The sequence below is a fragment of the Rhamphochromis longiceps genome, linkage group LG22 (genome assembly GCF_057381845.1).
Source record: "Rhamphochromis longiceps isolate RC_006_pf linkage group LG22, R_longiceps_female_GT1.1, whole genome shotgun sequence".
In the NCBI taxonomy this organism is placed as follows: Eukaryota; Metazoa; Chordata; class Actinopteri; order Cichliformes; family Cichlidae; genus Rhamphochromis; species Rhamphochromis longiceps.
The window spans coordinates 15,067,037-15,094,911 of record NC_140577.1 but is presented as its reverse complement, the minus strand read 5'-3'; the positions used below and the strand labels follow the sequence as shown (position 1 = coordinate 15,094,911).

Below are 27,875 nucleotides of genomic sequence, written 5' to 3'. Positions count from 1 at the left end.
TTGCACACAGATGTTTTGCTTTGGCAGCAACTTAAACAATTGAGTTAAATTAACACAATTTATTCATGTTCAATAAACCTGTGCAATTTGTGTTGATAAAATGTGACTTAAACATGTTTTGATGAAGTAATTTGAGCTCTTGAAATATTTTAATCCTTCACAATTTTCTCACTTTATCCCAACACCATTCAATAACTTTTACCCAATACTACTTGGTCACTTAAATGCTACATGTTATCTTCAAATTACATTTTGCTATTATATTCTAGCATCAAATACACAATTTTCAAATGGAGGCCTTATAACAGATTGTATTGTTCTCTTCCAAGATGGTTGCTGGCATCCACCAGTAACCTTTCAAAACAAAATGTCTAATTTCACTGCATTGACAGTAGGTAAAGAATTAAACTGACATTACTCCTCCACTGAATCTATATAAATCAACAGTTAAATAATGTCAGTTCTTCCGTGTTCTCTGGAATCAATCACAGCAAAGAAATTAGACTGTTTCTTTTGAAAAATGTTGGGAAAGAACAAATCAAAACATTCTATTTAAGGCCTCTGACGTCAAGATTCAGTTAAACAACAATTATAACTAAACAATTTGAGGTAATGTTAGTTTCCATTAACATTAAATTAGGTTACTGAATTGGCAAACACCTTCCTATTAACACTACCCATTTTACCCCAATAACTAAAGAAATTAGCACCTGCAGGTCAAAACCTTTATTCAAGAGATGCAAAAATAACATTGATACAGTGACTGTCAAAAATTACAGCACTGATCATACTGTGACATCTTGGTTCAAAACAGCACACTTAGAAATATTCAACGTTCTTTACTTCAAATGAATGAAACTGAAAATACCATTTCACACGACCCATATGGGATATTTAGACTGCATAACTGTTCATGCTACATCTCTTCACTAGTAAAAGAAAGAAAAAATACAAAGAGAAATTTAAAAATGCTGCCAAAATGCTGTACAGAGCAAAAGGAAAAACAAACAACAACAACAAAAACGGCTCGTCCTCATGGCAGTTGCAGAGTTTATAAAAATGAACCCTGCGATCCGTTTCTGGAATTGAGCTTCAAAATGCAGCAGAACAAGTGTGAGATTTAAATGTCCTCTCACCTAGAGCTGATCAGCTTGCATGCATAACAGTGAGCTTTCCTTGCAGGAGCAGTTTTGTCTCAGTTGTGAGCTTTTCTTGAGAGCTGAGTTGCATCCAACTCCATTACCACCCTTTGAATCACCTCAAAAGTGTAGCAGAGTTGTGATGGGTAACTCATATTGAAGGAATAAAAAAGGTCCAAACAGCATGGCTACTGCAAAGGTCACGTTATCCAGATCTTGAAGAACTACTATACCCTCGATGATGATGCCAACATCAGAAAAGTCATTGCCTGGTGCATCCTCTGGAGACAGATGTTCATTGTGGTTTTCTCAATCTGTGCAGTGGCCTCAGTCAAGTCCTGGTTAAACACAAAACATTTCTTTAAGATTCCTTTTTAAACTCATCTCTTTTGAATCTACCAGTTCTAATGTTAGAGTAATTTAAACCAATGCAAGCAACATAGTAAATAGCTATAGCCAAAGAGTTGCCTGCCATGCTGCCATTCATGGTCTAACAGAGTTTCTAAGACAGAGTGAAAAACATAATAATTTCAAATGCTTTACATTAGTTTTTGTTAGAAAGACACCGGCCCATCAGAAATCCAGGTTTTGTCACTCAGAAGATGTTAGAATTTAGACTTTCAGCCCCACAATTTGGTTAGCTGTTGGTCTTTTTTTTTTTCAAACAAAAGCTAATGTAAATACTGGTGGGATTTTCCTTTGTTCACTAGAATGACAAATTTAAAGTTTTTTCACACTGATGTGACCCCTAATATAGGGGGATGGGGCCTCAAGGGGGGGCGGCCGAGTTCACTACCAGGCCTCATGTGAACTTCAAATTATTAAAGAGGACTACTGGTCCTAACTGGTCCAATGAGGATCAAGTGGATAACTAAATGCATTTTTAAATGTTGCAAAGCCACAATCTACTCATAAAACACTCACCATGAACTCCTGCGTGGAGAAGATGTTGCAATTGTCTTTCACACAGATGCGGAGCACTTTGATGAGACTCCCTTTGAGCATTAACGTCATCCTAAAGTATTATAACAAAGAAAACAGAGATTTGTGAACTTTTCAGTAGCACAGAAGAAAATGATCCCAGACAAAAACTTAAACCAGTCAACATGCAACACCAGCATCTACAAAGAAATATCAAAAGTTTCTGTTTGACATCAACTTTATGGATATATAGTTTCCAGAACATTTATTTTTTTAAAAAGATAAATTTTTCTCAGTGGGCCAGTAAATGCAGAATGAAAATTATGGCATCCTTTCAGTGGAATCAGTACTCACGGGTAATAGTTGACTGTTTCAATGGATGCAGCATAAAAATCTTTTACTGACCTAATGCAATACATATACACTTTGTAGTTAAAGAATTTTAAAGTTCTTACTGTCATCATGGCAGCTACATCCTTTAGCTTTGTGCCCTGTTCCCCCGATCACTTTGCAAACACTTTCAGCAGACTGTCAGAGAGAAACTCAGCTCCGTCAGAAACCTTGACTGTAAAGGCAAGGTTGGGATGCACTGGAATGCTGCATTTTATCTGAAATAACATTTTGAAATTTTGAAATAACAGCAGGCACTGTGCTTGGTTAATCAGTAATGTTTTGTTGAATAAAAACTGTGTTTCCAGATCTTATGGGATTAAAAAAATCCAAAGATGTTTGTTTCTGATTTGCAACCCAAGAACCCACAAGTTACAACCTCATTTTAGTTCAAGTGTGCATTAATGTGAGTCCAGTAATCACCTTTCTGACAATACATACAGGTTAAACCTATGGCAGATTTTGGATTTCTCAGTTGTATTAATAGGGTGGTCTATTTGAGTATGCATGCACCTAATAATTATAAAAAACCTATTATAATTAAGTTACAGAAACCTTAAGCGAAAATAGAATATACTTTCTTACCATAACACCTTGAACCCACAATCCATCAGCTGACTCCTGGTGAAATGCAGAATAGATGTGGTCTCTCAATGTGCAGCAAAAAAAAACAAAAACAAAAGGACAGCAGGTGAGGGCAGGAGGGGTAGGGATGTAAGCTAGCATAATGCCACTGATGATATTAGCTAAAGCTGTTCAATGTCCAAAATCTCACTAACACCATGGTGCAGTAAATACACAATGTAACTGAAGAGTCAGTTGGCAAATCTATTCACACAGAAAACCAAATTATGTTATGAGTGCCTCGTAATTAGGTTTAATGTGATATTACGGCTCTTGTGCCAAAGACAAATTCAAATGAAAAAGCGCCAATTCTTTGACAACAGATAAAACAGCAAATAAGCTAACGGCTCTTTTTTAGCATGTTACATGGCGGCACTCTAGACGTTTAACTACATTTGGCTGAAATATGGTAAACATTAATTCAAAAAATCAAGACATACCAAAAAACGTAGAGTTGGCTGCTCGACTTGACTGAGATGGATGCATTTTTTAAACCACGATCCAAAGCCCGCGAGATGAAATCACGCGTGGTTTCACGAGATTTAACGTTGCTATCTTATTGACTTACTTCACCTGAACATGATATGAACAATTTAATACACCCTTTCTGCATATCATGTAGTTTTTACACTATATAGTTACATTTATCTTTAAAACATGAGGCAATTGCGTTAAATACATGCAAGATGCTTACATAAATCCAAGAGATGGCCAGTCCCTTTTTTTCAGTGTAGCCAGAATAATGGAATGAGACTAACACCTGACCTCACACTGAGATTTGGTATGAAGTGGCATGTTTGTGCTAATGCTGACATTGGGGCTCAGAGTTCCTCTGTGTGTATATATTTGTGAACGTTAACTTGGCTAATGTCCAAGGGTTTGACTGCTTTCCTGTTGGATTGTATCACAAAGAACAGGGATAAGAGCACCAGTGGCCGTGCACACCCTCATCTCTCTCCTTCACCCGATCATTAGTGTTGGAAACCGGCATTAGCTCAGAGTAGATTAGACTTCAGTATAGTGCAAGTGATTTGATTTTATGATTATTTGATTCAGTTTTTTCTGTGTTCAAGCTCAATTACTTTAATAAAATATGTGGAATTCAAACAAATAAATAAACAAACTGTGGACATTACCCTTTTAAACCTTTCTGAAACAAGACAGGTAAAAACCAGTGTATAAAAGTTTACATAGGTATAAATAGCTCTAACACTTTACTCCAGCCTGGCGTCCACATATGTGGACATCACATTTTGGGTTATTTAGACCAAAATACTAAATCTTGATCAACAAGTGCCTGATATACAGTTACGAGGACATTATACTGCAACTGTTCTATCGAAATTTCAAATGAATGTCCTCATGTGGCTCTCATTTTTCTCAGAAACAAAAATTAGGTAAAAAAAAAAAAACAAACAAAACCTGGTAATTCTTTCTTTTTACATTCATCGGGTTCCAATCGGCCCAAATATCAAAGAGAAATTAAAAATGCATGCCATGGAAGATTTCGGGTCTTAGGGGGTTAAAATGACCAGACCCCTCCGGCCTGTTTTCCAGGCCACTAAATTAAACCCAGTCAATTACCAATTGCACAGAATAAAAACCTACGAGGTCCACTAATAGTCCAAAAGTCCAAATCTTTAATAGAAAAGACAGGCAGAACTCAAACAAACAATAATCCAAACGAGGAGCATATATACACACTGGAAAGTAAATAATTATAAGTTATTAAATCAGACTAACTAAATACAGTAAAACTAATAAGGGAAGACGAACACACGGGAAACAAAAATAACAGTGTAAACATACCAAAACTCAAAATAAAACAGGAAAGCTACTACAAACCGAGTGTGACACAATTACATTCATATTGAAACATATGTGATAATTTTCTTTCTTTGTAGCATTTTTAAGATGTGTGTTAGAACAGTCATTATGCTGTTTGGATTAGGAACCAATCATTTTTGCCAAATAGTTAACACAAACTTAGAACAACAGTGAACAATTTTCAAGATTCTGATTTACAGAACAAACAAAAGTCACAAAAGGTTTCATTATTTAAGAGACAAGATCAAGTTTTTCACACAGGAATGAAATGACAGAATCCAGTGCAGCGGGGCCAAAGGTGTGTGTCAGCAAACTGAAGGTTGAGGAATCAGTCAGTTCCTGTTTAAGGTTGTGTTGGATTTTGAGAAGAGTCTGTCTGTTATTAGAAAGTAAGATTAACAATGTTACACCAATAACCCAAATACGGGGAAATGACAAATAATACCAAAAAAGATACAACTTTCATACTGTTTTACTAACTTACTTTGTCATATCAGCACTTGAATGGTCGCTGCCTTTACAGACCATGTCTGTTGTGACATCGCAGGCCAATCTTCCGGCAAACCCGAGGGCTAGCTCCCCAGCCTCCTCTTCACTCAGAACACTAAACACTGTTACTTTAGTTTTGGCCTTCTTAGGCCTGTCAAGAATCATTGCGGGCAGTTTGGCTTTACGGCCCTAAAAAAGAAAAAGTGCAAACACCAAAAGAGCAGAGAGAGACACACACACGCGCACAAAGTTAAATGCTTTTGTTTACATGGTGTAATTGTGTATATGTTGCAGCAAATGCACAACTTCCAGCCACATTGTCACTTCATTGATACGAGTAACCCGGATTTATTTCAGGTGACATCAAAATCACGAAATGTATACCTACCCCAATCAAACCTCTGAAAACATGAACTGACATGTTCTCTGCGTTGATTCTGCGCTTGATCTCGTCTTCTGTTATTGTGTAGGTTTTCTTTTTTGGTACAGATAAGCGACCATGCACTCTGTAAACTGTACTAGTTCCTTCTGAATCAGTTTGGAATTCTGTATCTGCATCGATCCTGTCAACATCAGCAGCAGCAGCATTATCTGTACTCAGACTTGTGCTGTATGCTTCTGCTTCTTTTTCGTTGTCTTCAGTCTGTGTACCTTCATCTCTTTCAGTCTGTGTACCTTCATCTCTGACTGTCAGTCTTCCTATCTCACTGTTACTTGTCGATTTGCTGCAGATGTTCTCTCCCTTAGGAACTTTTCCTTTGTCATTCGCTGCCTGATGCTTTCCCTGATGACATTCTTCACTGGCTACTTCTATTGCTCCTCCTGTATAGCCACCTACTATGCTGCACAACTCCTTTCCCTCTGCTGTGCTGCACTGTGCTGTTACATAAAGAAGAATGATATAAACAGCACTATATCAATTTAATTGTGAAGAGAAATCCCCACAATACGACACAGTTATGTCTAAAATAGTTTTGTGTAAAAACTGGATCTTGAAACATCCACTTTAATAACACAGTCCTGGTGTGCAAAGGCAAAATTACGAAAAAAATTTTCACTTTAAACATTTTTGGACATTGTTTAGTTATATTGTGACTTACTCTCACAGAAGATACAGATGCCACAACCAGACTTTGAACAACGCATGTGCTTGTAGGCACCACATTTCTGGCACTGCACCTGTGAATTAAAAAAAAAAAAAGAAGAAGAAGAAGAAGAAGAAGAAGAAGAAATAAACAAACAAAAAACAAATGAACAAAGTCCATTATATAAACAATCTATATGGCTAAGGACATGTCATAGTGTACCCGGTCTTTGGCTGCAATCACACACCAGCACTGACTGCACTTCCTAGTTCGATCTGCAAAATATAATTTGTTTAAGTACAAGTTACATTTTCCAATGTTAGAGAAAAAGAAGGCGGCTAATTTTATCTTTACCTATTGAGGAAAATAAGTAGTGGCAAAGTCGGGACCTGAGCTTTGTGACTTCAGTGTTGTACTCCTCCACTTGTGTTTTACCGTCAATGAGAGATTGGGCAAACTAATAATTGACGAAGAAAAAAAAAAAAAAAAAAAAAAAAGAGCAAAAAGAATTAGATTAACAAAGAAATGTTTGTTTGTTTTTAACCCCCCCGAGAAAAAAAACACACAAAAAAAACAGAGCAACCAAAGCAAAGCATTACTGCTGAAATGGTTCAATCTACAAAAAAAATTGAGATTTTACCATCCTGCCTCTAAGGCTTTAAAAACTGAATAGGCAAAAATGTAAACATTACTTATATAGGTTAAAGCTATAGTTTTCAGTACCATTATGACATGCACTCCACATGAGTTCCCATCCTGTTGATGTGGGTGGCTCACATGTGACAAGGTCCACTCTCCAGCGCAGCCTCTTGCTGAAGCAAATGAGTTGAGAGATCGCAGTTATTACAAATAAAAAGCATATAGAGAAATCAATAACCACGTTCGGTAATGATTTCAATTAAATTAAATATGTTATGTTAAATATGTTAATTAATTACCTCCAGTTTTTCAACACCGCACTTTTTCTGACCTCCGACTCGCCAAATGAATTCATATAGACTATGGTCCTCTTGGGTATATCACAAAACTGTTTTGTAAAAAGATGGATATGGTAGGCTTGGGCCTTGAGCTTTCCTAATGAGGGACACTGAAAAGTATCATGCACAAGAGAGAGTGCAAAATCTGTGCAACTTACAAACAAGGTCCAGTGGCTGCCGTTTTCCAGACAGGCTCCAATCAATTTCTCATACATCTGAAAGATGTTTTTCTGGAAATAAAAAGAATGTGACAAGTATGTTTTTCTGTCAAGAATGACACTGCAAAACTGCGAAAGCTTGTCAGGTGAGACTTGTAATTAATTCTGCAGATACACAAACATATAGAAAGTGTCATTTTTTGTTTACATTAATTAATTTCTATAGTGTGTACAAAACAAATCAAGACCACAGACTCAACACGCACCACTCAATTTTTGGTGTTCTTTATCAGTTGGCCAAGACAGAAATGTTTTAATCTGTGTGCATTGCTTTTGAGCAAGTCTTTACACAGAAAAGGTTTCAGAAAGGTATTTTTCAGGTTCTTCTGACAAGGCTTCAATTTTGGAAAATGCTGTTTGTTTATAGTGGCAACTTATAAACCCTTTGTGATAAGAACATAGTTACCACAGTCCAAGCCATACCTTCAAAAAGTATGCACTTTGTGCTCTTGTGGACCCATCCAAAATTTTTCCAGTGATTTGGCTTGGTATTGGATAAATGTGAGGGAAATTCTATAAAAATAACATAAATACACCTATGTTTTCAAATACATTACAAAAAACGTAAACATGCTATGTCATTATGATCAAAAAAGCTTTTCAACATACCTCACACTGCAAATAGATTAGGCCATCTATTACCTTATAAAACAAATAAATAAATACATATAAATAAAAACAGAACTAAGGAATACGATTCATTAAGTAAATTGTACAATAAAGTGTATTTAAAGCAGAATTTAACATTAGTTTTATGACAACATAAAAGGATTTTTATGTCAAGAGGTACCTCATCTGAAATGTTAGTCTGGTCAAACAGGGATTTCAAACTTGAAATACCAATAGAGTTTGGTCCAGCTACTCCCACAAGGTAATCTGTGAGAAAGCATATGCTGTAGTCAACAGATATCATTTTCTTTTTGCATGCTGCAACCATCATCCATTTCAGTCTTCTAGGAGCTTTGTCTGGTTGTAGTTCTTTTTTCTCCTCCTCTCCCCTCATCTATTAATTAAATTGTTTTCTGACCTTCCTAACTGTTTCCGACCTATCTTCCCAATGTGATGTTTAAGCAATATATGTATGGTCAGAAGGGGGTGAAATTTTCATTGCAGTTGTACGTGTAACATTGCATGTGATAATAAAAGGCTTGATTGGTTGATTATTCAACATGAGTTGACATTTACCTGACATTGTGAAGGAGTCACAGTTTCTGTAAGGGTGTAAGAACATAACATGTGGATTTGTTACACTTCTTTTTCACAAGTTAATAACAATCAATAATTTTCATTCCATTATTAACAAGCTATCACACGATGTCCCTGGGACAACATCTACGCGATGTCCCAGGGACAACATTTACGCGATGTCCCAGGGACAACATTTACGCGATATCCCAGGGACAACATCTACGCGATGTCCCTGGGACAACATTTACGCGATGTACCAGGACAAATTTGTAAATTTCTGGATTACTGTTAATCTCCATAGAATCAAGAACTCATGTCCAGTTTCACAGCTATGGACCAGTTAATTATGTTTCCAGGTGATAGTTTGATTCATAGATTCAGCACACAACCATAAGTCTAGGCCTTTTAGTCCAGATTCTCTTCACTTATGTTTGTAAAATGATCAGGGAAGCTACTGCAATTTTGCCTGACCCAACCCCCGGACCACGAAACACCCAAAAAGTTGGGGAACGCTGGTCTAGAGAACACTGGTTAGCTAATGCTGTCGTCAAGTAGCCTATCACTAGCAAACAAACAGCAAGCCAAGTGAGGAACATATGTATAATGCTTACCGTTTATTAAAGGAAAGTATCCTAAATTGACTTCAAATTCGGCGGACAGGCGGCGGTTTCTCGCTTCTTCACTTGTATTTCGAAATACTCGAAGGCGGGTATTTCGAAGTCGCAAAGGAATGACGTCACAAGAAGGTGATTGGTCACTTGCCATGTTGAACCTGGAACAACATTAATTATGATGATGTGGGAACAATGCTGACACGAGGAAATCAGATCGTCCGTTGCTGCCCACCAATCTTGGAAGGGTTATAAGGCCATTTTCAACCAATCTGAAGTCCATCATTCTACAGTGAGAAAGATAATTCAAAAGTAGAAAGCATTCAAGACAGCTCCCAGTCTTCCCAGGAATCAATACCCCAGCAAATTCACCCCAAGATCAGAAAAACTTCAAAAAGAGCTACATCTCAGATTCTACAAGTCTCACTTTAAGGTATTAAATATTAAAGTACATGACAGGACAATTAGAAAAACACTGAACAAGAATGGCAGTATGGCTTATTTGGAAGGGGTGCCAGGAGAAAGTCTTCTCTTTAAAATGAACATGGCAACACAGCTCAGGTTTGCAAACCACAATAATTTTGATGATTATGGCTTGTTTTGTAGCTATCTGGCACCTTGCAGTCACTAAGTTGGCCATGAACTCCTCTGTATACCAAAGCATTGTGGAGCCAAATGTGAGGCTGGGTCATGCAACGGGACATGATCCCAAACATCACAGCATCAAATTTTCAACAGAGTGACTGAAAAAGAATCAAGGTGTTGTAATGTCCCAGTCAAAGCTCAGAACTCAACCCGAATGAAATGCTGTAATGGGACCTTAAAGGCACCAGTATACCCTCTGCATTGGTCACTTCAGCTCTGCAGCAACAACAGATGATCACTTCTACTTATGCCCAAGAAGCAGCTGCAGTATTTTCCTGAATATAGGTGTTGCTACTCAGATGATACTGTCACATAAGTGCTGATATAGTATGAAAATAAGTCCAAATCAGAACCAAAGACTTTGCCAAGTGTTTTTTTACAAAGTGTTTCTTCTACAAAGTCCCTAGTATTCAAATAGTTTTCCAAATCTTCCTCTGAATATCTGTATATCTCTGACCCTATGTACTGGAATGTCATTAAAATGGCAGTAAGAACCGACACGATCACACATTTGATTGTACATAGAATTCAATCAAATTCAAATTATTTCTGCTAAAGGTAGTTAAATGAGCAGTTGAGTCCACAACCAATAATGATTTTTTATATGTCAGTACAGATGAACAATGCATCTTTTTTTCAATAGGGGACTCGACTCTAAAAGGTAGTCAAATTGTTATGTTCTGATTATATCTCTTTTTTTAGGAATTTCTGTTTCATTTCCACGAGGTTCTGCCTGGACTCTCAATGTAAGTTAATGTAAATTCTGTGTAGGTAGATGACAAGAGATTTGAGATTTTTACCAGTTTATCAACTTAAATGTCATATTATCACAAACAGTTTTCATGTAATTGCCAACCTGACCCCATTCAATTGCAAACTGATGGCAGACTGACTCCATTTTATTGCCATTTTATCGCTGTCTGTCGTTGGTCTTGATGTACTAGACTCACTTTGAGGGTGCAAGCTGATTAAAAGGCATAGTGCCCATCTTTGAAGCAACCATTTCAAAGGCAACGAGATTGCAAGTTTATTACACACGATTGCAATCACTTTGGTCATGCTGTGTTATCCCACCACTGTTGGGAATGTTATATCATGCTCCCAGAATTATCACACCTGGATTGACCACCACAGAGTTTGGATCTTAACCCCACTGAGAATCTCTGGAGATTTGCTGGAGATTATTTAGTGGTCCAGCTCTCCCATTACCAATCCAAAACCTGCTGAGAAATACAGGCAAGTTTAGATAGCAATACATGTTATGCATAAGCTTATATGTCATCACATTAAAGTTGAATTGTGCTGCCTGGTATATGTATTCTCAGTGTGTTTTTTGCTTTTGCGACCCTATGGAAAGCAAATCCATATAGTCCAGTTACAGGACCATTAAAGAACAGAAAGCCACTGATTTGTTACTTAAAGGTTACTCAAATAAATTAAAATCACATTTCAGTTACTGAAAATCAATTAAAAAATTATACAATAAAACATATTTTAGTCTTATTAAGCTTCATACCAAAACAAATTTTGCAGAACATCACATTCAGTTTTTACTAAAGATTCTTTTCTTTTTTTTGACAACATAAAGTCAACGCATTAGTGATTCATTCCTGCAGCATAAGTCAAGAAACATGGGTGTCATTACAGTGCATTTCAGCATGTGTTTTGCTTTTGAAGCTGTGTAAGCCATAATCTATCTGTCTACACTTAGTAAAGCTGATACCTTCAGTCTTCTTATTTCACGCCCATTTGGCTGAGAAGTGTCACAATTCACTTTAAACACTGGGGGGTAAAAGGAAGCAGTAAGACATCAAGAGAGCTTAGAGCTGTTAAACAATTGTAAATAATAACTGATACAAAGCTCATGCAGACAGATGACATGATGAGCAACGACATACACACAGGACAAACAACAGCAAAGTGAGCAGCATGTGTGCATGAGAGAACATGATAAATGCAGGAAAGGAGGAATAAGAGCCACCACAACTTCCTGAGCTATTTGAGCTATTTGCAATGAATAATGACAATAAGTTATTCAGAGTAACCGACCAGCAAAGACTTCATCGTGTGTAGAGCCGAGGCAGGAAATAAACATCACACCAGGATCACAGAACATTGTAAAGAAGAAAAGAGAAAGGATGGCGGACCATAACAGAGGACTGAGGTGAACACAGAGGCGAGCTGGGGAGAGTGACTCATCCATCCATCTGTCTGTGTTTCTATTCCATATGTGTATCTTTTCTTCATTTTTCAGTCCGGTCTCTTTGTCTCCATCTTCCTCTTCTCACCTTCTGCCTTTCACCGGTTCACTAGTTGTCTCTTTATTTATGTCTGTGGAACTGCTTGGGTGATATTCAAATATGGAGTTCCTAAAACTGCCAAACACACAGACACACACACACACATGCCAAACGCAGCACTGCAGACATTGAGGACAGCTACCATTCCTTGCAACTCCCACAGGCAAATGGGAACCACAATGAGGCCACTAGGAAAGCCGCAACCACCAAATACCTGCCGAGATTAAGGCAAGTCCTCAGGAGTCCACTGAATGGAAACAAGAAGATTCAGGCAATTAACACCTATGCCCTGCTGGTGATCAGATATCTTGCTGGGACAATAAGCTGGCCAAAGGAGCAGATAGAAGCCACTGGCATCGAGACAAAGGAGCTCTTTACCATGCATGGAGGTTTTCACCCCAAATCCAGCACCCTGAGACTGCACGCTAAGCAGAATGATGGAGGTCAAGGACTTGTGAGTGTCAAAACCATTGTGCAGGATGACACAATGAACATTCATTAGTGCATCAGGAAGATGGCCCCAACCGACCGTGTGCTTAGTGAATACCTCAGGCACCAGAAACCCAAGAAAGAAGAGGAACCAAGAACCATCATGGATGCACCACCAGCAGATAGAGGAAGTGGCTGACATCCAGAAGTCCTACCAGTGGCTGGACAAAGCTGGACTGGATGACAGCACAGAAGCACTAATCATGGCAGCTCAGGAACAAGCTCTGAGTACAAGATCCATAGAGAGTCTACCATAGCAGGCTGTGTAAAGATGCCCCTGAGACAATCCAGGGGCATCTTTACACAGATACCAGATACAGATGGACAAACTGGTGATGGCTAACCAACCGGACATAGTAGTGGTGGACAAGGAGAGAAAGACGGCTGTAGTGATAGATGTAGCGACACCGAATGACAGCAACATCAGGAAGAAGGAACATAAGAGGCTTGAAAAGTACCAACGGCTGAGAGAAGAACTCGAGAAGATGTGGAGAGTTAAGGAAACAATGGTCGTAGTGGTAATTGGAGCGTTCAGTGCAGTGACGCCCATGGTAGGTGAGCAGCAGATCCCAGGAACAACATCTGCGATTTCTGTCAAGAAGAGCTCAATCCTAGGAACAGCACACACAGTTACCCATTTGTTCACCAAACACACATACCCTTGAGCACATGCACATACAGGTATTCACAGTTTGAGTCACTTGCAGGAGGGACTAATTCTCTCATCATGGGCAAACGTCTCCTCTTTTTTCATCCTCTCTTTTTTCTCCACTTCTGTCTTTAGTTCTAGTACTGTACTGTCAAATTCCCCCCCCCCCCCCCGTAGTCCTCTTTCACAATGTTCTTTTTGTTTTTCCTCCATCTTTCTTCTGGTCTTTCCTCTTCTCCTTCTATTTGTATTTTTCCTCACCTACGTCTGTATGATATTTTCTTGCATGTCCACATTCTCCTTTGTCTGGCATGGCTGGAGAAATTTTACACACAAACAAATACACATAGACACCTTAGGGATGAGAACAGTACGTGTTAGCCAACTCAGTGTAATTATTTTTTAATGAGAGATCACAGTTAAATTGGACACTGTTGAAACTGACTGCAAAGCAGCAGGAGCTGATATGGTCGGTTTTACTTTTCCAAATTTCAGCCATGCTGTCAAGTTCGTCAAACCAGATGTGACAACAATGTGAAACTTATGATTTCAAGTTTTGGAAAATTTTCAAACAGATTTGGCAGATTGTGTGCTCAATGTTCTTTTCTCAGGTTTATCTAACACTGCAAAGGTTAAGAGCCAACAAAATGCTGCTCCGCACAGTGTGCTTGTTTCAGTGCTATCAACAACCCTATGAAACACTCAGATTTTTCAAACACAGTACTTCTGCAGAAAACCAGTTAGTGAGCTTGCCAGGTTTCCTGAACTACAAAAGAAAGAAATTATTTGAAATGTAGCTGTAATTATTGAGGACATTAAGGTTAACGTTACTTATTAATTTTTTTAATCATATCTCTTTTGAAGGTTGATGGAACAATGAAAATGGGGGGAGGGAGTTATTAACATACAGACCATAAGGGGTCTTAATATGAGAGGGACATCCATAATTAGTTGGGTAAGGAGAGGTGGTAGGCAAATTTACCTTCTTCAATTGTCAGAAGGTATCCAGAGTGATTGCATCAAACTGAGAGAGTATGCTGGTGGACTGGAGGGCAACAGAGCCTCAGCAGGCAACAAAACAATAACCTCCTTTGTGATATGGTCACTGGTGTGATTAAAGACCTTTGACACCTTGCAGAGGCTTCAGCAGTGAATACAGATCAGCTGACAGAACCAGCAATAGCTTCTGAATCGGCTACTGCAAACATGGTACATTATTAACATACAGACAAGCAAGTTACATTAGAGACAGAGCTCAGAGTCACACTGAGGGCACTGCTCGCTCTCTGTTGTGCACAAAAGTAGTATCTGGTGGTGTTGTAAGTTATGTGAAACTTCTACCAAAGTGCAGTGTAGTACAGTCACAAGAAAAATTATTTGGAAGGCGATCAGAGGATTGAAATAACCACATTATTCCTTGCCAAGAATATACAAGTTGTTTGACCAAGAATATTGTTCTTCAAAATCCTGGAACTAGAAATCCTGCACAGATTTCTGAACTACATTCACACTAATTGCTTGCAGCAGATGAAATGAAAATCTCTGACTTAAGCTGGACAAAAAAAATAGCTGGTTGACATCAAAGCATGCAGCAACATTTAGTACTACATAGATGTTGGTGTGTGTGCGTGTGTGTGTCTGGACCCCACATGTTGAAAGAACTTTTTCTGGCTCAAAACATGGTTTTAGTGTCAGGTTTACAGTTAGGTTATGATTATCGGTTTAGGCTAAGGGTTAGGATTAAGATATAAAAGGCAAGTGTGTGTGCGTGTGTGTGTGTGTGTCAGCTCCTGATTTATTGACCTCCAACAAATCTACCAGCAAACAGAAAAGGGGCTGCAAACATACCTTTTCAAATGATTTTTCATTGGTTTCTCTCAAATATTAAACAGCTCTTCTTGATTGGCAGCTTGTGATAAAATGTTCAAAATTGCCATCTCCTTCATAATAATTGAGGCATCTTTTTGTGCCAGCTGCAGGAAAACTGCTACAAATCTGAGCAGACGTGTTGTATTTTCCTTTTATTTTTACCTGAAGCCATGATGCATTTCACATTACCTGATACAGTATGGGTCATATAGCCTATCGTTGTGCAATAATTTTAAAACAAGGTGTTTACTCCTATTTGATTTGACTATTCCATTCATTCACACTGGAGGAAAGCCTCACAGCTTGCCTGTTTGATAATCACACTAGAAGTTGATTGTGTTGTTAGCTAGTGCTGTGATGGATGGTGTAGATGTCTAGTGTTCTGTTTTTGGTAGAAAGACAGGAAATGAAACATGACACACATAAAAATAAAGAATAAAAACTAGGAAAACGACAATGTCATGTCAGGTAAACCTATTCAGAAAACTGTGGGAAGGCAACTCTGAGGGTTCCTGCTGAGGAGCTCAAGACAGGAAAGTGACGTTTTAAAAGAAATTTGGTAATTAATTAATCACACATATGCACACAAGGGACTCACAAAAGACGTCACTTTGCACAGGTGGGTGTATCTCATGTCTTTATAAGAATGCTATAAATTTTAGTGTTAAAGTGTGTAATGAATTCTTTTTAAATGAAATACAGTGTCTTGTCGTCAGATCTTCAGATTCCATTTATTGCAGTATGTTCAATGTAAAATCAATAAATGATATTAGACACAGTGCTCAGTTCTGGTCAGATGTGTAGGTTGCCGTTTGCAACAGTGCCATCTCGGGTCTTGGTTAACTTAATTTGTGTTTTATTTTCAACAGCAGGGATAAAGCACTGAGCAAAAAAAAAGGTTCGTAATGTTAACGAAGTAGTCATATTCTAAATTTTATGTTGCCAATGCTTTGTTCAGTTTTAAACAAATGGACCCACATTGTTCGCTGCTATTATGCAACAAGAGCTCATTTAAACCCTGAAAAAAATATTCTAAGTGTCTCATCTGTTGATCTGATATTCTTCTCTTCCTCGCCTCTCCAGGAACTGTTTTATGTGCCATCTCTGTTTCTCACACTTGTTATTTCTTTTGCTCTGTCTTGTCTAGCTCACGGAAAGGAGGCAATTGGCAAATTTTTGGATGTGATGATTAATTTATAAACCCAGTTTATTTATCCGTTTAGTTTATAGATACAAAAACCTCTCCACTTACTGGTACACATGAACAGATGTTCCTTTGAAATGACTAAATTATTATTGCTATTTACTTTTTGTTTATTATGCTATAATTAACATATTACTTGCAATTAGTTGTTTCCAGTAATGCTGTGCATCATGACAAAATGTATTTGAAGACAACAAGTAAAGAGACTAGTGCTTGTAGATGAAGCAGTCAGAGGCTAATGTTGAGCGTTTTTGCATGCAGGAAAAATATTTTCTATTTTCAAAAGTTTTTATGAAAAACTGGCAAAATGGGCCTTAAGCAGTGCACATGTTGTATTTGTGTTCACTTAATCTCAGTTACTAACAGCAGAGCAACTGCTATGTTAGCTGCAGTTGTACAAATACAGTCCAAACATAGCTTCATACCATACATGTGCAAACGTGTCATGTGTGTTGTGCTGCTTATGCCAACAAGGCTTGCAGAGCTAATATTGCATTGGCTAATGACTTTGTGCAAAACAGTCTTGTAATATTTAAAGACTGTTCCACCAAGGTCTCAGTCACTCAGGCCAAGGAACCAGTCGGTGATCAACTGCAAGCAACTTTGCAGCCATTCGGTGAATGCTCCACCAACCAGTCTCTAAGACTGCGTAACTGGACCCTAAAGAATAAACTTTATTCTCATATAGAATAAACTGGGTCAAAATTAAAGAACCTTCTTAATAGAAACATGGTAATGTGTATAAAATAATATATTAATGAGTGTTTGTCTTTCCGTAAGCTTATTAACCTGCTATGCACAACTTGTAAACATGTAATAGAGTAGAGTTGTGGTAGAGTAGGAATAGCTCCCATGATGAAAGAAGGACTAAAGACAACAAAAGGAAAGCAAGTGATAGAAAGTGTAAGGCAGGAAAAGGGAAGCTCTTGAATGACATCATGACAGTGAGTGATAAAGTATGAGAAAATGAGAAAGGAAGTGGGACGAGGCAAGAAAGACCTCCACCTTTCTATCTCTGTTGTCATCTTGTACTCACCATTCATTTCCCTCTGTTTCCTCTTTCTCTGACACTCCCCTCATCCGTCACTCTCCCTATCTCCGCCAATTGCTCCTTCCTAATACTCTCCCCCTTAACTCCTCAAGGATCATTATCATTCCCTGCTTTCTCTTCCTGCTTCATTTATTCACTCTTTAACTCCCTCCGATGCATTTGTTTCCCATTTCTCTCGCCCTGACACCCTTCCCCTCCCGCTCTCACCACCTCTCTTTGATTCATTTATTCATTCTCCCGTCCTCTCCTTGTTCACCACTTGGCCTCTCTCTCTCTCTCTGCTGTATCTCCCACACTCGCTGAAGACATTGAGTAGTTTATTCATATCACTTGGTGGGAGCTTTCGTTTTCTTTACAATTCATGTTCTTCCCTCTTTGTCATGCAAGATTTTCTTTTCATTTAATAATTTATGCTCCTCTTTCATTGTCAGCCTCATCTCACCTCTGGACTTTCTTTGCTTTCCACTTTTTGATGTTGAATCTCCTTTTCTTCTTGCTCTCGCTTGCTTTTTTTTTTCCATGTTAACTCCTCCTTAATTGGCCATTCACTCCATAACTGGAGTCCATTGAATGTTATCTCACTTTACACTACCTTTATAACACTCTAAGTGTTGTTATTCAAGGCCTTGAACTGTAACAGCATTCTGATTCTCCGTCCCAGAGAGATTATCTAATCATCCATCTGCTGAGTTGAGTTTTTTAAATTCTTTTTCTCCTGATGCCAATACTCTTTCAAGCGTGTTTAGAATTATTTATTGCATGATCTGAAAGTCTTTTCACAGAAGACAAATATCAAATGGGAATTTATGATGTTGTTTCACGTTTTGCTATGTGCTCTTTTTTTAAATTTTCCTTTTTATTTGGAGCCACTTTGTTGTATTCCAGTTGCTTTTATTGCCATTTGTTTTGTTTCACATCCGTTTTGAATACCCACTGTGTTCAATCATGCAGTCAGTTCAGGTAGTTTATTTGCCACACTGTTACTCTCTGGAGCCAAGCATTCAAGTCTGTTTGTTTGTGTTGTCAGGTTTCTCATTAGATTCTGTGTGTGTGATTTTTACTTTGACTTTTAGCTTGATTGTGTGATTTTGTGTTTTTGAACTATTTCTCTTTTGCTTTGTTTTTGTTTTTTTTGTTTTTTTGCCTTTCAGCTCTAATTGCCTGACTGTCAACTTGTGTTTGGCCCTTGCTGTTTTCACCTTGGCTTTACCTGACCCTCGTGTCCTGTATATCAGTACATCTCCTCTTTTAACCTCATGTATACTGAAAAAACCTCATGGTTACCTGAATGTAAAGTTTGGCACTGCAGTAACGGAAGTAGTTACAATTACTCGCAACCTCTCATAGTCATTGACTCCAAGCTTCTTTTTTCATTTGCCAATGTCCACAGTTATGCAGTCCTGTGTCACTCAGCTTTGACAGATATCTAAAATCCACTCATTCTTGTCTTGGCCCAATTTAGAAAAGGTCAGTCCTGCTTTTATTTCCCCCAGACTTGACCACTACATCGCACTTTACTCCAGCATCAGTCATCGTAACATGCACAGGCCACAATTAATTCAAAATGCTGCTGCCAGGCTTTTAACACATAGCAAAAGGAGCAGCCGCATAACACCGGTCCTTGCAGCTGTTCACTGGCTGGTTAGTTTTAGAATTGAATTTCAGATTTTATTCTTTCTTTTTAAAGCCCTGCACTGTCAGGCTCCTGCCTACAACTCTAAACTGTGAATTCTCTATACGCTTGGACATTACCTCAGCCCATCTAACATGGCCTTTTTAGTGGCCCCAAAGACTCGTCTGGTCACTAAAAGTGTTTGAGCTTTTGTAGTTCGGGCCCCACAGCTCCCTGTCAGCATATCTCAGTCAGGCTAACTCTGAATCTTGTTTTAAATCTCTTTTTAAACCCTGCTTTTTTATCATTTGGCTTTTTCAATTCATTAATGCTTACTTATGCTTTGTGTTTAATTAATTCCATTGCTTTAGGTGAATTTGGAACAGCTTTTAATTAAATTTTTTTTAAGTTAGTAAGTTTTTTTAAGTTTTTATTCTTAAGTTTTTATTCTTTTGCACTTGAACTTTTTGATTTTGAAAGGTTTTAGATAAATACAAAAATATAAATGGCCTGTATTTGTATAGCGCTTTACACATCCAGTCATCCACCCACTGGTGATGGCAAGCTACATTGTAGCCACAGCCACCCTGGGGCGCACTGACAGAGGCGAGGCTGCCAGACACTGGCGCCACCGGGCCCCTGTGACCACCACCAGTAGGCAACGGGTGAAGTATCTCGCCCAAGGATACAACAATAGAGACTGTCCAAGCCGGGGCTCGAACTAGCAACCTTCTGATTACAAGGCAAACTCCCAACTCTTGAGCCACGACATACAAGTAAATATGGTATGCATATGTGTGACATCTGCAAATATCTAAAATCTTAGCAACACATTCATGTAGAACAGCAGAGAAAAATGGACCAAAACTTAGTTGGAGCTTCACAGACCTGCAGTGTTGCGTTACTAGGCCTAAGTTACTTGATTAACAGTAGTACAGTTAGTCTGTGCGGATATAATATATAAGGCCTCCCTATCAATATTGTTGTGCTCCCTTGAAATAATAAATTAATTGAATAATCCTCAGAAGAAATAATAAATGAATGAATAAACAAATTGAAAAATTAAAACATGGAAATGGAAAGTAAATGAGGGGAAATAATACAATGATAAATCAATACAGAAGAAAATTAAAATGTAAAAAAATCAACATCAGATTTAACAAACCAATGTCATTTTAAAAAATATTTTTATGCAATTTATTTCATATCCAGTTGTTTATCATTTACTTTCCATTTACTTTTGTTTGAGTTTGTTAGTTTGCATCACAGACCATGGATGGGGTCAAGGTGAGGTGAAATGCTGACATCACATATTCTCCATCACCTTGATTTCTGTAGACCGATTCAGCTCAATCTTGTATGGTAACTTTGCTTTAGTATGCAGAAGATAAAAGATGGAAGAAAGACTTATGAGAAATTTGCTGCACAAATCTTGCAGAAATGAAAATGTAGGTACACACATACAGGCTGACTCCATACTTAAATGAAAAAAAATTAAAGTGGCCATTGTTGAATAAAATCTGACACTTTCTGTTCATATGTCTTTTTAAATTTCTTGCTTGTTTCGCTTTGCCCTGACTGTGTAGACAGAGAAAGAAAAAGAAGAGGCCAGCAAGTGATAAAGAACTTTTATTTGATGAAACAGTAATTAATTGATTAGTTTATTAAATTAAAAACCATTTAAAATGTTTACATCTGTGTGCATATGCCTATAATCAACCCTCCTTAATCAAAAAAAAAGGGGGGGGGGGGGGAGAAGAAAAAAGAATTTATAAAAGTTTGACATTTCACAGTAAGGTCTCTCATCCCAGAGGTCATTTCTGGTGAATATGAAAGGGTGACAGTCAGAGAGATGGAGAAAGGAAAGCTACAGAGCAGGGAGCTGGAGTGGAAGCTGCTGAATATGAGGAGGAGATGGGAAAGATGTCAAGAAGACACTGAGAGTTTGACCTGAAGGTATACTGAATAATGTATGGATGAGGTGGAGGGGAGAGGTAGGAGTTGGCATCACTTCATCCCCACTCTTGTGCTTTTCTTTGTCTCTGCTCATTTACTTTTTGTCCCCCTCTTATTTTTTCCTTTTCCTCTTTTCGTCTCATCAATACCACAAAGCACTATTATTAACAGTTTTTTTTAAGTATATTCTTATTAAAATAATCAAGCTAAAATCTTCTGATACCTGCCATAAATAACACACATTTTTATGCATATAATATTGATGAGATTTTACCACAGGAAATAGTTTTTTTGAATGAAATAAACTTTAACTGAACTAATCAAAACATTGCCTGCAGCTAATAACTTCACTGAAATATTGCTAAACATACACAGCACTGTGGTAAAGTCTTGCACCACCTCTCATTTCTTTATGTATCTCTAAGAAAATTGGTGATAGATTCAGCGATTTATCGAAATGCACAGACTTTGAAGTACAGCATATAAGGCAAAAACAGAGTTTCTATAAATCAATATTTCCATAATTCAATATTTGACCTTCTTTATTCTTCGACACAGCCTGGAATCTCTTCGGAAAACTTTCTTTAAATGTTTTTAAGTAGTCTTTAGGAATAGTTCTCCAGGCGTCTTGAAGTCTCAAAGCTCTTCTTTGGGTGTTGCCTGCTTGTTGTTCTGTTCTCTGTTAAGATGATGCCGCACTGCTTCGATAATGTTGAGGTTTAGGCACCTTAGATATTGCTTTACAAAGAAAACTGGGTGCTGGTGGGAACAAGTTTTGTCTGTTTCCCACTGTTTAGTGTGTTTCTAAAAGCAGGGTAAAGGACTGTTACTCAAAAGCGTATTAAATAACATGCTACATAACCTACATAACAATGTGTCTTTTAAGGTAAGTGAAAATGATGAAATGATTTATGGGGCAAGAAACCCACCACCAACCTTTTTTTATTTTTCTTTCTTTTTTATTTTTTGGAAATCTTCCCTTATCGTTGTTGTCGGCCTGTAAACCATTAAATAATTATAGCTCATCAGGCCTGTCAAAAATACTTCATTACAACATTGTGTGAAGAGAAAATTAGGCTGATTTGGGCACAGCTTGTTAGCATGTAGATTCAACCTTTGATGAGAAGCCACAGGTAGAACTATCTTCATTTTAAGAGATCAAATATAATCATTTATTCTGATTGAAATAACAGATTTTGAAGCCTCAAACAGGCTTTGTCTCCGTTTTCTTGTCCAAATTCCATTTTTATAAAGTGACGATTGATGTAAATCATTTATCAGCTAACTAAATGTAAAGCGTAATAATCCTGATTTTCAAGGTAACTTTGGTAGAACTTCTACCAAAGTTACCTCAGTTTTGTTTTTACTCAAATTTCAGTACAGCTTTGGTGATGCATAGGGATGAACCTTTGCCTGGAGCAGGCTGCCCCATTCACATCATTTGGTTTCAACCTTTTGGTTTCCAGAGGTTTATGCTATCAGTAAGTAGATCTCCCTATTTTTCCTCTAACCTAACTTGAATACATTTGAAATATTTGCTGTAAAACTAGTTGTGGATGTGAAATGTCAATAGCATGAATCTAAGTTAAGATGAATTATCATAAAGGAAGTTAGTGAGTCATGAAGTGAAATTGCCCTCGGCTGTAATTTTTAAACCAGCAATCTTTTCTGTCAGTGCAGTTAGAAGTCTGATAAGCATGAATAGCAGATTAAATAACCCAATAAGTCACTCATTACAGTATTTTGTGGGCTATAGCGGTGCTGTGGAAGGTACACAAGCTCCAATTGTGCTGTTAGAGGAAAGGTTTTACTTACCATATTAATGAACACCCAGGGAGAAACACAAACGAGAGAAAACATTTGAGCTAATCTGACTAAATTTCTTCACTAAACTATCATAAGGTTATGTCTTAGACTTCATAATCATAAATAAATAACAGTAACCGACTGTTGAGCCATAAAAACAAGTACTTGGTGTGTAAAGATTTGTATTTGTGTTTTATATGTTATTTGTAATTGGCCCAGAAGACATTTTACTTGGCCTTACTTGAGTCTTAAAGCAGTTCTCTGTTAATGCTACAGTCAGGTCCGTAATTTCTTAACTAAATAAAGTTTTAGTAGTTTTGCCTCTGCACACCACCACAGTGGGTTTTAAATCAAACAATCAAGATGTGATTGAAGTGCAGACTTTCAGCTTTAATTCGAGGGGTTTAACAAAAGTTTTTGCCTTTAGCTGTTTAATGATTGAATTGTGGTGTTTTTATACACAGTCCCACATTGTCCTAAGCTCAAACTAATTAGACAATTATTTGAATTTTATCCAATCGAATTGTTTTTGGTGGATGAAAATATTTTGCAATCAATGACTGCCTGAAGTGTAGGATCCACAGACATCACCAGATGTAATGTTTCCTCCCTGCAGATGCTATGCCAGGCCTTTACTGCAACCACTTCAGTTTGCGTGTCCCTCTGCCTTCAGTTTTATCTTCAAAAACCGAAAGCATGCTGTGATGGGTTAAGACGGACTGGGCCATTGAAGAATCTTTGCTTTGAGATATTCTTGGTTTGCTTTCGCAGAATTTTGGGGTCATTATCCATTTGGACTGTGAGGGACTGACGAATCAGGTTGGCTGTGTTTGACTAACACTGAGCAGAATTGGTACTACTTCTATCAGTATTAACATCATCAATAAATGCTCATGGCTTGGTTCCACTGGCAGTCAAACATAACCATATCGTAACATTGCCTCCAATTTCTTTGACAGACGATGTGATTATGGTTTAGATCATGCCTGGTTTCTCTCCTTGTCCACACATTTATCTTCCCATCATTCTGGTACCAGTCTCTTTGGTTCTTTTAGATATTTTCTGACAAAGTCTAATCTGGCTTCTATTTTCTTGAGTTTAACCAGTAGTTTGCACCTCACCCTTGAGAGGTGATATCCTTTGATTGGATGTTGTAAAATTGACTTGGTTATGGTTGTGTAATTGTTTTTCTTAACAATGGAAATAATTTTGTCATTGTGCTCTTCAGTGTCCTCCTGTGGTCTGGCAGGCCTTTAGGCACTGCTGAGCTTTGACCACTCCAAAAGTTTTTGCTATTGCTCTTATGGTTTCATTTTATCCTAATGATGGCTTCCTTGACTTGAACTGACCCTATAGGCCTGATATTTCAAATTTACATTGAAAGGCTATGAAATAAAAATTAATCACTTTAAGATGCTATGCCTAATTAATTTGGCATGAAATCGCAGAGTTATAGGGCTTATCTGACCAGGAAACTGCCTAAATCCATCTTTATCGCTCTGAATTGGTTAGCTATAACCTTTAGTTATGGTAATACAAGATTTTACTTGTTACTTACTGTAAACACAGCCTGAATAGGCAGAGTAACATTTTTTATGCATTTTCTTTTAGAACATTTTGAATGTATCCTTCCACCTTGACTTTAGCTTCAACTTTCAAATTTCAAAAACAAGTTATTCCTTCTAAAAGTGCACTATGACTACTAATAAAAAATCTACAACGCACAGTATTAAAAGGGCAAGAAATGCATGAAGCATCCTGTTTGGAAATGTGTCTTAAGAATAGTTTAGGGTCTCTTTTAGGGTTGCTAGAAACCAGTGGTAAGATACATTCATCTCACAAATTGAATCAAGGTCCAATTATTTGGGAGACAGTGCACAATGAGCACATGGATGATTGCAAAGAAAGAGATTGCAGGAGGCAATAAAGTAGAAGGGAGGAGAAGTGTACTCACTGTGTGAGTGTACATCAGAGGTTTCTGCACTGAGAACAAAGGATAATGTGCTAACTGTGACTTAAGAAGATGCAAGACATATCTAACTTTAAGTGTAATAACAATAATGATAATAGTAATTGTACCTAGGGGTGCGCTACACTTAAAGGGTAGAAAACACCTGGTTCAGACTGTGAGTTTCCCTCCAGCTTAATTCTGTTTCTCTTGATAGATAAAGAGAAAGAAATATTATTAATGTTTAAACATCACACACAGTCTGTGCACACACTGAGTTTTTCTTTGATAAAACGCATACACGCACAACACAGATAAACATTCCCATACACACCAAGAACCCTATTAAAGTTTAATATACAATGCAGAGTCATAAGAAGAAACTTTACAGGCTGAAAATATAATCAGAATAACTCAATGAAAAAAGAATAAAGATACCGATAAATACAGACAGAATTACAGCAAACGAAAATCTACCAGACAAAACAGAGAGAAGCTTTTTTTTGTGAATTGTTCCGACTGCTTGTCCTGATGTCCTCTCATGTGCTCGGGAGAAAATTAAAATGCTTTCCATTAGAAAAGTGGGGGGGAAGGTTATACGGTGGGGGTGTTGTGGGCTGCAGGTAAGGCTACAGAGCAAAAATCTTATCTGACTTATTCACAGAAATAGAAATAGTCTTTTGAGGACACAAAAACACACACTCACAGCCGCATACCATTATCATTGTTATTGTGGTGAGATATTATTAAGGGAATTATTATTAAAGAACTCCAGAGCCTTTATGTGAAGGACGGGGCAAGGAAAAGCTGTGTGTTTATGATGCAATGTGTGAATAATTGTGTGTGTGTGTGTGTGTGTGTGTGTGTGTGTGTGTGTGTGTGTGTGTGTGTGTGTGTGTGTGTGTGTGTGTGTGTGTGTGTGTGTAGATGCATAGTTCTATACATCTCCCCTAAAGATTACTTCTACAGAAAAACTGTGTATTTGCATCCTCTATATATACATGTATGTACAGCTAGGTTTTGGTGATAGGTGTAGGTGTTTTGTCCTCATGAAGTCTACTTTGTTCATGTGGGATATAAAAAAGAAGTGGAGGATACCTTTTAGTCTTTTCAGCTCTGACAGTAAGCTTTGAAGAGGAAAGGGCAAATGAACGTCAAAACCAAGAGTTCTCTGTCAAACCTCACTCAGTATTTCAGTAAGGAAAGAGCCTTCTGGCCTAATCACTCACGGAACCTCCATAACCGCTACATCTGTCGAGTCCAGACCAGTCATCTGACCATCTATATATAACTGCTGGATGCCCCATATCAGGTATTCTCAGTGTCTTCTTGCATGAAGATCTCCTGAAATTCTCAGCTGCCCTAAAGCTAGCTTAGCCATTTAACTATATACTGACTGGGCCATGGAGATAATCACTGAACTTTGAATATCTCCTGTTAAAATTTGCTTTTGCTAATTCTAGCAGGATAAAAATCACTTATGTCATGTTGGGGCCATTTTTTCTATCAATTCTATTACCATCAAGCTAGAACATCAAAGCAACTGTAGTGTCAATATTAAAAGCCGCCCTTTATCTCTCTGAGCTAGACTCAGGTAGCTCTTACTCACTGAATATGATGGAAAACCCACAGTTGCCATTTCAAGGAAACTTCTAGATCCTGAGTGGGAGCTTGGAATCCAAACGATGCAAAGGAACTGTTCAATGGAAATCCCACTGTGCAACCCTCAGGACCCAAAGGATAAAGATATCCCTGCACCAGACTTCACAGAACATCCCCAGAGGTCTGTGCTGTACAGATCAGAGCTATTTAGATGGCACAAGGGTGTCCTTTACATTATTAATGTTGAGGGTGGGTATTTGCCATGTTTTTGTGAGTATATCTACAAAGTAGGAGGGGTATACATAAACCAGCAGGTGGGTAAATTCTCTGTGACTTTACACAGGCTGACCTATAGCCTTATTATGTGGAGCAGTAAGCGCCTGTCATTATACACAGTGCACCTAAGCTGAGGTGCATTTGTCTGAGGGGAAGCCACTGCTCAACGAGAAAAGATGTATCTCCAAAGTATTTCACCAGCTGTGGGAGAAGAAAGCCTCTACACATTTTTTTATGATGGCTAGTGCTGTGTTTGAGAGATGTTGTGCACACAGGAACACCATTTCTTTTAAGTGCTCTGTCCCACTTCTGGTTCTTGCAGAATTTGCCAGAGAGTGGTAAGATATTTTCCACTATGAAGGCATGCATGGCTGTAATTTGGGCCTGTTGTGTATGCTTTGGTAATATGCCAATAGGTTAGGAATTCATAATAAAGAGGCTTATTAAGGGAGATCATCAGTTGCACCCCGCATCTGAGTCTTTCAAGCCCTTAGAGTGAGCTTACTTCAAGTTATTCACTGAAAAATAAGTGAATAACATGTTTAATCTGTGCGTGTGTCCTGTCTGCAGTTTTGCCCAGAATACAGGAATGGGAAGTTGCATCCTGATCCTAACATAGTGAGTCTTCTAACAGCTACTCTGTGCTGGAGTAGAGTGCACATTTATTGTGAGCAGTACAGGTTTCATCCATCTATTTTCACAGTACTATGACTTGGAAATGGTTACCAGTAGTTTTTCTATTAAAATCTTTCTCATAGTTGCTCCACCAGCATCTGTAAAGGATCTCTGTGTAGTTTATGAGCATATTTTCCCAATTTAATTAGGTTTGACGACCGGACATGACCTCTATCAAGAGCTAGAAGTTTAATAAAGAGAACATTTGGTTATAGGGATAACCCTGGTTCTCTGAAAATAGACAAACAAATAGGCAATAGAGTTAGGGAGAGAAAGAAGAAGAAAGATGAGAGATCCTTTTCTCAGATAGACTGCTCTGCTAGT

The 27,875-nt window shown here is 37.9% G+C and overlaps 2 protein-coding genes and 1 long non-coding RNA gene across 4 annotated transcripts in view; all 3 read right to left on the bottom strand.

Annotated features, from left to right (window-relative positions):
* LOC146643760 (uncharacterized) overlaps positions 1-27,875 on the bottom strand; it is a 403,826-nt gene that overhangs the window by 34,365 nt on the left and 341,586 nt on the right. The window lies entirely within an intron of this gene.
* LOC146643764 (uncharacterized) lies at positions 4-3,158 on the bottom strand. Of its 2 annotated transcripts, XR_014909279.1 has the most exons (4): positions 3,036-3,158; positions 2,516-2,668; positions 2,064-2,154; positions 4-1,477 (listed from the first exon to the last, which is right to left on the bottom strand). It is a non-coding gene; the product is annotated as an uncharacterized LOC146643764 (long non-coding RNA). The 2 variants fall into 2 exon arrangements; XR_014909278.1 differs by having other exon boundaries at positions 2,516-3,101.
* LOC146643763 (uncharacterized) lies at positions 4,549-8,849 on the bottom strand. The gene is made up of 12 exons (XM_085395960.1): positions 8,461-8,849; positions 8,280-8,312; positions 8,094-8,183; positions 7,611-7,682; positions 7,414-7,502; positions 7,199-7,301; positions 6,830-6,932; positions 6,698-6,750; positions 6,491-6,569; positions 5,779-6,269; positions 5,386-5,579; positions 4,549-5,277 (listed from the first exon to the last, which is right to left on the bottom strand). Exons 1-12 carry the CDS (start codon positions 8,671-8,673, stop codon positions 5,133-5,135), a joined length of 1,665 nt encoding a protein of 554 aa, XP_085252086.1. The 5' UTR covers positions 8,674-8,849; the 3' UTR covers positions 4,549-5,132.